The following is a 12500-nucleotide window of genomic DNA, read 5'->3' on the forward strand; positions in this document are numbered from 1 at the left end:
TGCAGCCCCCTTCAGGTATTTGGGTACTTTCTCTAGTTCCTCCATTGGGGACCCTGTGTTCCATCCAGTAGCTGGCTGTGAGCATCCATTTCGGTTAAAACAATAACTCTTATGTCTTAAGTTAGCGTGGTTTTGTCAAGAGGCAGATCATCTATCTGCTTAGTGTCTCATTAGTTTTGAGCTTTTGTATAGACAAACCGGACAATATTTTATTTTTTTGTCTGACCACCTACAATAAATTGTCTATACCCAGATATATGACCTTTAGTAATCAGATAATGATTTCACAGACAGACCAGAAAGAATGTTTACCCTGATCATAAATCTGTTTCATGCCTGCTTTTTATCTTAGTATAATTAGCTCATGACACATGAAGGTTTACAGAGCCCTAATTGTAGAGTATATTATAGAGGGCTCAAATTTTACTTGTATAAATTTAGGAATTCTATTGAATGATTATTAAGAATTATGAAATCATTAATTTGTATACATAGCATTGCTTAAAAAAAAAAAAGAGTACATCTTCATTGATCTGCAGAAAATCTGCCCAATAGGGTGGGATAATGCCCAGGAATTGTTATATTAATTTAATCATGACAGGAAAGGCATATCAGCTGCAAGAAGCAATCCTGAGATGAAGTCTCTTTGAGCCTTGCCTCTTAGATCTCACCCATCACAGATCACAGATCATTTAGAACAGTGGGCCATCTTCAGAAAAATCACCTACCTGGTAGCCTTTAGCCTATCCTAGATAGCTCCTGACATAATCATTTTAACAGAGAGAGAGAGAGAGAGAGAGAGAGAGAGAGAGAGAGAGAGAGAGAGAGAGAAATTATATCTATATCTATATCTATATACTTTATTATACTCATAGAAATTCTAAAGGGGATACACTATGTTCATTTAACACTTTTTAAAAAAAGCTTTCAAGTGACATTGATTTAACATTAACAAAAGAAATGCAAGTAGATTTAAGAGTAAAAGTGAAGAGTAGAAAGTTGTTCTAAAGAGTCACTTCTGTGGCAGGAGGACCTGCAACCTGAGGCCAGGTTGTTTCTAGGAACAACTAGTAGCTATGTATTTTAGGGAATGCAGTGAAAGAAGAATCTCAAGAATTAATGTTTTTCAAAACTCAGAGACTTGACTTAATTATAACATTTTGAGAAATGGTAATTCAGTAGGATCCAGAATGGAAGGTTATCAAAATCATGGGTGGGACCAATGCAATCCTACTTTCCTTCAAAACCATAGGCAGGACCAATGAGATCTCACTTTCCTTCAAAGTCATGGGCAGGACCAATGAGATCTCACTTTCCTTCAAAGTCATGGATGGAGCCAGTGGGATCTCACTTTCCTCACTATGTCCACTATCACTATCACACAGGGTCAAGTCTCCCTTAACATCTCTTCTTCCTTTCTTTTACTTTCATCTCCCCCTCCTCACTGCCTGTTTTTGCACCATGAATTTACTATGCCACAGAATACTCTGTACTAAATACATTGCATGTACCAAAGATTCTTATCTCTCTAGACCAGGGGATAGTCAGATAAACCTAAGCTAACGTTTTTATGGGACATCTACTTTGAAATACTTTCTTCAGAACTATTTCAGATCAGAGAGAGGGAGGGGAGGAGCAGGGAGAGAAACAGAAACAGAAAAGGAAAAAAAAAAGTTACCATTTGAAACAGGAAGGAACATTTCCCTAAGAAATGATTATCTAGATCCTTCCAGATGCCATTTTAAGAGCTTTCAAATATCGATGCATTTAATTGTCATAGCAACACTATATAGTGGGTACTGTTATAATTTTATAGAAATGGGAATACAAATAGTTTACATAAGTTGATCAAGGTCACACAGCCCGTGAGACAGAGCCAAGATCTATACCCAGATCTCAAATCCAGATACTCAATTCACCCTAGGCCACCAAGCCTTTTTCATTTCAGGACCACTGTATTCTAGACAAAAAATAAAGTCCATTATTGAGAAATAGTAGACAGAGTCTTAGTTGTGCCCATGAATCTTAAGTAGTGCACTGAAAAATAAAGACCCTTATTAGTGTTGTTCATCAAGTTACAATACTTCATTTATTTCACATTTCTTAGATGGAAGGGGCTGTGCACATTTATCTCCCAGTTTCTGCTGAGCAGTCAGTTCCTGAACAGGGTAAATCGATAACCTGGACTTATTTCCAACTTATGAAATGAATATTTAAACACTACTGGGTATTTCTGGTCATAATATTTTCGAAGCTATTGGATCTAGCTACCTCAAAACTCTAAGTGATGAGACCCGCCCTCCCTGCCCCCACACCAGATTGTGGTGTACACTGGCCTCTCTAGGTGTTCTGAGGGACAGTGCTGAACATATTAATGGAGAGTCCACTCTTCTTAACTTCTCTTGTCCTTTCAATAATTCAGCCATTGCGATTAGCACAGGGGTCAAGTCACAAGATTTGAGGTTGCTTGAACAATGACATTTCTCCCTTAGGTTGAAATTTAAAACAACATCAACAATAACAACTCTGATGTACTATCTAAATATTGAGCTGTTTCCAATTTTTAACACCCCCCCTCCAGCTGCTGCATACAATTCAAAAGTTTAGTGTCATGACTGGAAACCAGATCCCAAAGACATGCCTTTCTAGGACCAAGGATCTAAAGGATGAGTTCTCTAGAACCTCAGCAGTGCAGAGAGGGTACCTCCCTAGGAACAGCTGGCTTTTGCAAAGTCTATTTCTTGTATATCTCTCCTCCCTCCTGCCTCATTCCTCCCCTAAGTCCATGTAGCACTGATAATGAGGTTTAGCTTGAACAGAGCTTTGTGGCCTTCTTAGCCCCATGGAGGCCTCTGTCCAGCTTGCTAGGACATATTGTGCCTTGACGCATATGCTGAAGAACTCTGTGATGAACATGAGACCTGTTGAGATCCACTTTTATGACCATTTCTACAGGATGCCTTTATGGTGCCTTGTCTCTCCAAACCCACCCACTTCTGTGATTAGTTCCTTGCTAACAATCTCAAGCTCAATGTGACAAGAGGTCAACACTCTTTCTTTCTACACTGGGAAGTTAGGCTTGCTTCAAATCCTAGAACTCTGCTATCTGACAATGTGGGTATGTGCATTTCTCAGCAGGATGATGGTAATAATGGAGATAGACAATTTCATTGGGTCTTTATTTGAGTGCACATTACAAGCACACACTGAACAGCCCTCTAATCAACACTCACATAGGAATTTTATAAGTGCTTCAGAAACTCACAGTTATGGAGGAATAATATCATCTCTATTTACCAGGTGGTGGAACTGTTATGAGTATGACGACTTGCCTCAAGTCCTCCAAGAAAGAGGTGCCCAAGCTTTGACATGAGTAACAAGGCACAAGGGAGATGCTCAGCGTTGCATTGAGAATGCCAACAGTACCCACAGCATGGCTCCATCTACGCAATGCCTAATAGATATCCTATAGGGATAGTTCATTTTAAGAGTTGAGTAAGTTTTACAAGACTCTTTCACTTCTTTCTTTCTACATACTTGAGGTCATCTTATCATCCTTAGCATAGACTTGCACATGACAAGCACCAGGCTGTGTCATAGTCATACAAAGAGGAAGAAGGCCCAGGTGAGACTGAACAAGGCTTGAAATGTAGGTGAAGAAGCTAGCAGGTTTCCTTAAGGAAGCCCAAGCATCAATGCTTATACACACTGCTTCCCCCACTTACTCCTGCACACAGGAAGGTTCAGCTCCCATTCCATTTAAGCGAAGGCTCTGGTATCCAAGAAACAACTCTCTTAAGGTGAGTGCAACAATGTTGCTCAACTACTTTCACATGAGGATTATTTTTGTTTGTTTTTTTGTTTTGTGTGTTTTAATAAATAAGAAATAAAATGTTTACATTATGAACATACTAGTTATGTGATTCTATTCTCCTTTTCTTTGCCACTTTATTTGAGAAAGAAGATAGGAGGCAGTCAGGGAGGACAGCATTGACTCTCTGATATCACACACAGATTAAAGATTAAACAAAATTATAGTATAGGCATAAGATAGTGGATGTTGTGTAAGTGTGCATTCTTAAAATGGAACCACAGCCTCTGAGAAAAGCAATGCCACCCAACTTTCCCTTTGTGCGTGAATTCCTGTGCAGACTCCCTGAGTTCCAGCCATAACCACGCAGCAGCTATGTTGTGAAGGTGCCCTGAACTTGCCTGCCTCACTGCCTTTCCTTATATTCTCGTCACTGCCTGGAATAGCCTCTCCCCCTTACTGTCTGTTGATCCAACATCAAATACCATCTCCTTTAGTCTAAAACAGTGTTTCCCCTTTGTAAATGGTTTGTAGCTATCACAGCACCACCCTCGGCACCATGCATGCCATCCATCTCTTAGGATTTTCTGCTTAGAGATGGCTTCCGTGTACCAGCTGGTATTTAATTTTGTTTCCATCCTGTAGGCTTCTCCACCTGTCTCCAGCACCCTGTGTGTAATGCTTCACCCAGCATGTAGAAGGTACCTAGTGATTATATTCTGGAAAGACTTATGACTAACAAATTCAGTGGAGTATCTCCCTGGTCCAAGGGTTTATTATGCTTTTCTCTTCTAATAAGGCAAACATCACATGGAGTTGGGCAAACACAGGCTCTATCATGTCTTACTAGACAGAATTAGGACAACATCTCCCCAAAGATCATAGCTCAAATCAGTGGGGCCAGCACAATGAGTTGAGGTCAGACACAGGGAACTTTTGTTAATGTATACTTTCTCACATACATCATAAAGAAACATATTTAGCACATCATACTTACAGTTGTGTATGTGAAAGATTTCATAGGTTAATAAAAGTGAAATTGGTTTAAGGAAAAGAAAACCATAAATAATGGTATAAGGTGTCACCAGCTGATACTGTGGATATCAGGAGCAACCAGAAGAATATTTCTAGGGAGTTAGAGATGGGGAGGGGTAAAGAAATGCCAATTCAAGGGGTCGGACCCACTGCTGGCACAACCTACAGAACTTTAGATAGATAGATAGATAGATAGATAGATAGATAGATAGATAGATAGATAGATAGATAGATACTTTATTTGGAAGAAAGGAAGAAATACAGATAGACAAAAAGAAAATAAGGAAGAAAAGATGAAAGGAAGGAAGGAAGGGAGGGAGGGAGGGAGGGAGGGAGGAAGGAAGGAAGGAAGGAAGGAAGGAAGGAAGGAAGGAAGGAAGGAAGGAAGGAAAGAAGGAAGGAAGGAAGGGAGGGAGGAAGGCAGGCTTTTATTTGAAAGAAAGGAAGGATCTCCCTTTCATGCCTCTTGACAGAAATAGAGAGTTGTGGTGGTGAATGCCAAGGTAAACAGACTTCTGCTCCAGCACTAGGTTTCATCAGCCCTGGGGTTTAACACCTTCCAGGGGATTGGCAGTTACAGAGGATAAAAGGTGTGTTTGCACCATGGCTTTGCTGGAAGCCTAACACTCCACAGAAGGAGGGGTTCCTCACAGGTGGCTCCCCCTCAGGTTCATTACAGGGCTGCCTTCACCACCATTCACCTTCTTCATCCAATTAAGAGATCAAAGTAGAAATGTTGGCCTGCTTTGGAGGTTTAAAGGTACCCACAGAAATCCAAAGAACATTTAAAACTACCACCTTTCCTTACATATCTTCCTGTGGGAAGGCTGGAACCCACTTGTCCCCTCTCCTAACTAGTCTCTAGAGGCAGAGAGCCAGAGCAGAGAGTGAGCAGGCTCTAATCATCCTAGCCTAAGAGACTTTGTTCCTTTGTGGATAATCCTGTATAATCTCCATCAGCCTGTCTGCTGTGCCTTTCCCTCTCCACACAGCTACAAAGTTCTTTCACTGCCAAATTCTTCACCGTGACTAATTTTAAAGACTTGATGTTAAAATTAAAATGACGAAAAATAATTCTAAAATCAAACTTTGTTAGTCTCCTCCAATCCTTCCAGGTTCAGCACATCTGCTCATTTTAATGCTATACTAGGAGGAGGTCATAGTTCCTAAAATAGGACACACCTTGGCCCTCTTATTAGCATTCTGGGATTTAAAGCCTTCATTTAAAAAAATCAAATATAGCATCAATTACAAGAAATATCTAAGTAAGCCAACCATGATGGTTCATTCTTACAGTCTCATTTGGAAAGCTGATACAGGAGGATGTCAATGAGTTGGGGCCAGTCTGGGCTACACAGTATAACCCTGTCTCAAAACAAACAAAGAAATTAACTAAACAGACTGTCTATTGGTGGGTCACATTACTCATGGAGATCTGTCTGTTGGCACCATAAGAACTAGAAATGAGAAATGACCCTGGGTGACCACTGCTGTTTATCGCTGTGGGAGAGCAGGGCCTTCGCCTGTCCAGGGAGTTAATACTGTGGTGTTCGGCAGGCCACCAGGGCTCTTTTCCCACAGGGTGACACTGGAGAGAGAAATGTTTTGTGGCTTATGACAGGATCACGGCAGAATATTTTGTGCATGCTGTGATTTGTATCGCCCATTTGTGCACAAGCCATAAAAGTGCAGTTTTTATCAGGGACATTTGTTGAATATAGAACAGCGCTCAAGACATATGGCTACTAAATAATTCACAGTTATCTATCTTCTCAGCAGATCCCATATACACCTACCATGTTTTAATGCCTAGTTTGCTCAGAAACAATATTCTTTACGGTTCTCCCTATATAAAAATGTTTACTGACTGGCAGTACTATATGGATACCATGAGATCGGGCTGGAAGACAAGGAATGCTTGCTGCTTTCTTGGCCTCTTTCCTTCTCCATTGGTTGATCTCACCAGCACCCAGCCTCATGGGAAAGTGTGCTTCTCCCAGAAGGTGGTATGCAATTCTGACTGTCACTGACTAAGCCTTTCTCTTGTCTTTTCAGCTCTATATCCATCTATAGTCCCAAGGAGAACCCCAACGCGTTTGACACGGCAGCGTTCTTCCAATCTGTGGGCAATTTCCTAGGGATCTTTGCCGGCTCCTTTGCAATGGGCTCCGCATATGCAGTTGTCACCGCACTGATATCCTTTGCTGTTATGTGGAATCTGGGGACAGTGCAGAGCAGCCAGCATGCATGAAATGTTGCTGAAGCTGAACGACCCTCCTCTGCAGCTTCAATTCAATACAACACTGCTGAGCCCATTCCAGTGCTGTGCGATCCCATGAGGCACTGGATCAGTAGCAGTGGTACAGGAAGCAGGTTCTTCCTCTATCCACAGCCAAACCTACCACGGTTGAGAATGCCTTCTCTTAGACAGCCTTGGAAACATTGCCACCCGTGGAAAGTTTCGGGCTTAGGACATCAAGACTGAGTACAGGAAGGTAAAGAGAAAGGATGGGAGATACAGGTGAAAAACAGAATAGCACCAAGTACAGTTGATAAGGCGAGTGCACTCTGCTGGTGGTCTGCAGCTGATAGGGTAAGCCAGGACAACGACCAGACCAATAGGGTTTAAAACGCTTCCCAATTGTATTGTGGGGATGGGGAGTGAAGAAATGATGGCTGCTACATGTGGGTTTCTTTTGTGTCTTAATCATTAGATGAGAGCTATGGCAGAGGTCACATTGCTGCCTGCACTAGAATAGATGGTGGGAACATGGACTGAGGGTGTAGCATGTGCCAGGGCTTCCACAGGCTCCTCCTTATTTGAATCTATCTTGTAGCATTTATACCCTCTCTTTACACAGGAGATTAAGGAGGTAAGGGGCCTCCCATACTACCTCTGGGTCCCTTAATAGGAACAATGAACATGATGATAATACTATCACTTAGGATTTACTTGGAACTTCGTCACCCCTCTAATAACCTAAGAGGTTTATTTTTTTATCTTTGAACAATGATTCTGGAAGGTAGACCCTGTATGTACAGCTGAAGAATCTCCAACAATTAAACAATTTGATTGTGGCCATACAGCTCGGGTGTTTCAGGCCTGGGATTCCAAAGCAGGCTTTTTATTCTGATAGCGCAGACTAGGTGGGAAAGTTGAAATCAGACCTCCACCCTCGCCCCCCAGGCTGTGGAGCAGAATGTGTGGCCACAGAACTGAACAGGCTGATAAGGAAAGGGGACAGTCATGAAGGCCAGAAGTCTGCTGGGGGTCAGGTCACATCTGTAAGAAAGCATAGAAGCAGATGTGACAAGGACCAATGGAAAGTCCTCCAGGACAGTGCTGGGGCCAATTGCTTGGCACTTGGTGGCTTTAAGGCTCTATAGACAGGCTATGGGGGGGAGACAGGTGTACACAGCTGTCTGTCTACCCCTAACCTGGCCATCTTGTCAGTCAATAGTGAGGCAGTCTCTTCAGGCCAGGCCTTCAGGCTCTAGACTTAGATTTTAACTCAGAACTAATGACTTCTTGGAGAAGGTTGAAGGAAGAGATGTTTTATAGCTTATTTAGATACAGAGCTAATCTGATAACCAAGAAAGTGTTAACGCCCCACCCCCACCCCCAAAAAAACCTAGTAAGGATTGATTGAACACCTCTGAGGCGCTGCAAAGCGTTCCTCTTAAGTAACAAAGGGGGTGTGGGGTGTGGGAAAGGACCCAGGTAAGCCCATGCTTCACTCCACGTAAAGTCACATCCAGTTCTTTAAAGATGCATAGTGCATGTTATGGAGGGGAAAAAGCCTGACCTTTGACCTCTGGGATGGAATATTTATGTTCAGTCCTTGGCTTGACCTCACACACCTTCCAAGAAGGGTGTTTTACCCAAAGAACTTGACCTAAGCTACTAACAGAGATTTCTCCATAGCCCTCAGTATGTGACAGTGCTGTTCTGAGTCTATCATTCTATACAAGAGCACGTGGCAATGAGCAGACAGATAATACCCTCATCCAATTTCCCCTCAGAGAATTGGAGGTACCAAGTGGGCTAGGTCTATGACTACCAGAGCACAGAATTTTGACTCCTACCATTCTGATCCTTGGTATTCTGGTTTTCTAAAACTTAACAAATCATTGTCCACATACCCATCCCATTTCTCTCTCTAAACTTGAGGGGAGATGTATTATTCTTATTGCCAAGTCACATGGGACAGAAGTGAGGACGAGGCTAGTACCCTGCTTGCTTGTCACAGACTCAGTGTGTGTGGTCAAGCCAAGAACTGAACACAAATATTCCACCCCAGAAGTCAAAGGTCAGACTTTCTCTCCATAACATCCACTATCTTTTAATGTCGAATAGGTTTCATTATTTTCTTCTAAAAGCATTAGATTACAAGCCAATCATAGCTCATTAATTTTTTTAGAGCATTTTGTGCCTAGTAAACATGCTAGCAAAAATGAAAACTTCCCATCATTGCAGACTCTTAACTATCTCCCCATTACCCATTCTCTGCCCAGATTGGGTCAGCATCTTTTATTTATTTATTTTATTTTCCTAATTTAGAATTTACAGATTATTGCCCAAGTATCGCCTTTGTCAAAATGAATCCATTTTTTTTTTTGCCAAAGATTATTTTATTTGACTTAAAAATCAAAATATTTCTCCTCCATCTATTTGTACTAGGAGAGGATGAGCTGTCCCCTGCTCATGATGAATAACTGCCTTCCCTGCTCTATTTCCAGCCCTAGGGGAGAGGGTTCCACAGAGGGCCTGCATCAGGCTACATCCTAGGGTCTACTACCATCACCTCCTCTAAGAGACTCTTCTGATTCCGAGGCACAATCTTTCCCTTGCCCTTCCTCTATCTGCCAGTGTTTCTGAAGTGACACTCCAGGGGCCAAACCACATTCAGGAGATTTCATACCCACAGCCTGCTGGTATACAGTCTTAGTAGAGACTCTTTGAAAAAAAAAAAAAAAAAAAAAAAAAAAACCTGAATGTTTTGTGGGTGTGTTCATCCTGCAGAGGAGCACGGACATCACACTAACTCCTTGAGGCCTGGGTGCTACCCCTATTCAGATAGGAATAAACAGACTTTGGCTCTGCAACTTTCATTGCCAAGTCCATTCCTCTTAGGCAACAAGGAGATTGAGTTATAAAAACAGTTGTTGTTTTCCTTAACACGCCTTGTCACTTGACCAAATTTACCAAGCTCCATGAGTTCCCCATGCTGGAGACAGGCCTGTTTTTCCTCCTTTCTTGGAGTGCCTTCCTGTCTGCAGAGGCTGCCGGCTTAACAGGTCAGTGCTTCATGCTGCAGGGTGAGCAAGGCCTGTGAATGTGGATTGTTGTGTGTGTCTCGGTGTGGAACCTTCCCAGCCCAGCAAGAGAGGGAATGAAGTCTCTCTTAAATAGTGAATTGAATGGATTCTATCAAAATCAGCCTCTGCCAGGCTCCCTGGGGAGAAATAATAAAAAATAATTCATCCACTTTGTGCAGAATAGTTTAACAGGATGATTTCAAAATGTTCTTGTCTTCCTTTTGGACAGGAGGGGATGGTGAAAGGGACTGGCCGATAGTTATGATGGATGACGTGATAAATGAAAGGCTACATGCACTGTGAACACACACACACATCCAGCCTCACTAGGGAGAAAGAAGTCAGTGGCTTCTGGCACCCAGCAGCAGGCTCTGGTGTGAGCAGCATCTCCAGAGAGTGCACATCTCACACACATCAGTGTCTGTAATCTTTGCACATCTGCCTGGTCAAGTGAGAACACCAAATGCCAGTGGGTAGCTTTACAGTCTAGTGTCACATATGGCAGAAAGTCTACAGAGCCCTCCGAGGTTGAATAGTTGATCTAGGGAAAACTGTCTTAAGACTCATGGGCTTTAGATTCTTTCCTATGGATTCCTCAACCAAACTGTTGGTCTGTCCCTGTGGGGGTTGTACTGGGGTAGCTGTACCAACTTGTGCTTCTCATGTATGAGAGTCACCAGAGCTCTTCAGCCTGCCTCTGCTTCTCTAATGCTTCAGTACCGGGCACATACTTACCTACCACATTTTAACTGTCAAGAAATCTGTGGGACTCATTACAACACCATTACCAATAGTAAAAATCTGTGTCCTTGGGATATTTTCAATCTAATAGATGAATAACCTAAGCAACAATTAAAATGGACACTCACTGAGGATGCTCCACAAACCACTGTCCCAGATGATTTTAACCTACAGAAAGACTCAAAGCTAAGAAGTGTCCCAGTCCACTGTATGATGAGTTGTGAGGTTCAAAGCTAGAAACTTCAAATCCAAACTCTTAGGCAGTCCCATGACAAATGAGCCTCCCCTGTGGCAGACCAGGCTGACCTCCAACAGAGGGTCACTGGGTCCCAGGAGCCTGCCTTGTCCATTGGTCATCTCTGGCCTGTTACTGCATATCATTTTAGCATGATGACCAGTTGATAAACTGACCTGAAACACTGCGAAGTCTCATAGGCCCTGTATCCCCACAGGCTTCTAGCCAGAAATCTGCCTTAAAAGTTCTCATGATATTCAAATCAAGGTGTCACCACTGGATGCCACCTTCCTGGGCACTTTATCCAAATTATTGCAATGAAAAGACTGTTATGTTTATATGTTGTCATGGTACTAAGGAGTTTGCTGAAGTGCTGTGCATTTGGGGCCTACAATAGATTATATATCATTTAAGTGAAATGATCCCTTACATCACAGTTACTCAAAAACATTGTTTCCCCTTTCTTCTGTGCCTTGTTCTATAGCTAACTTGTAAAGTTATCTACATTACGCCAACTGGAAGAATAACTATTTACCTTCTAGGAAGATTAGGTAGTATATTCTAATATAGACATGCACATGAGCGCACACACACATAGACACACACACACACACCTAAAACATGTACATCTCTATGATTGAAGATTTTCTATTTCAGAGTCTATTCAACTATATCTTGCTCTAGAAAGTACATCTAAGGTCAGAGGCCACAGGAATATGTATGGTGGAAGGAATCGTCCCTTGCTCTTTTATCAAACTCCTCAACCTGCATGTCATGGGACCTCTTAGTTAAAGATAAACATTCATGTTCTGGGATAGAGTTTTTCTACAAAATTAGACGGCTGTGTGTTGCTATAGTTTGGCAATAAGCATGACTCTGAGCTCTCTGGAACTCTTACTGGATGCCTAAGGACCTCACAGATGGACAATAGCAGGTATGGGCTTTGGTAGTAGGAAGACCCCAGTGTCTATGACTGCACCCATCAGCAGGCTTTCCTGAGCAGTACTCCAGACTGAGGCAATATGCCTAAGAGACATTTGATTCAGACCAAGCTAGCTATGAGCATTTCCTACTGCCAAAGACCAAGGCTGGAAGGTCCAAATCACTTACGTGTTTATTTGTTATTTAATCCTTGCCAATTTCCAAACTGGATTTGTAACAACTCATAATACCAGCCATGCACATCATGGGGCCTCCTAGTTGAGAATAAACATTCATATTCTGGGATAGAGTTTTTCTGAAAAATTAGGTGGCTGTGTGTTGCTATAGTTTGGCAATGGGTATGTCTCTGAGCCCTCTGCTAGCCAAAGTCAGAAGAGAACATGTTAACTAACTCAGGACTAAAACAGCCCTGTCAAA

The 12500-nt window shown here is 42.2% G+C and overlaps 1 protein-coding gene across 1 annotated transcript in view; it reads left to right on the top strand.

Annotated features, from left to right (window-relative positions):
* Slc9a9 (solute carrier family 9 member A9) overlaps positions 1-12500 on the top strand; it is a 539646-nt gene that overhangs the window by 241752 nt on the left and 285394 nt on the right. Inside the window, exons 7-8 of the mRNA XM_021206677.1 lie at positions 6902-7040; positions 10039-10144. Of these exons, the coding sequence (XP_021062336.1) occupies positions 6902-7040; positions 10039-10144 (245 nt within the window). The remainder of the gene's footprint in view (positions 1-6901; positions 7041-10038; positions 10145-12500) is intronic.

This window comes from Mus pahari, chromosome 10 (assembly GCF_900095145.1).
Source record: "Mus pahari chromosome 10, PAHARI_EIJ_v1.1, whole genome shotgun sequence".
NCBI classification, from domain to species: Eukaryota; Metazoa; Chordata; class Mammalia; order Rodentia; family Muridae; genus Mus; species Mus pahari.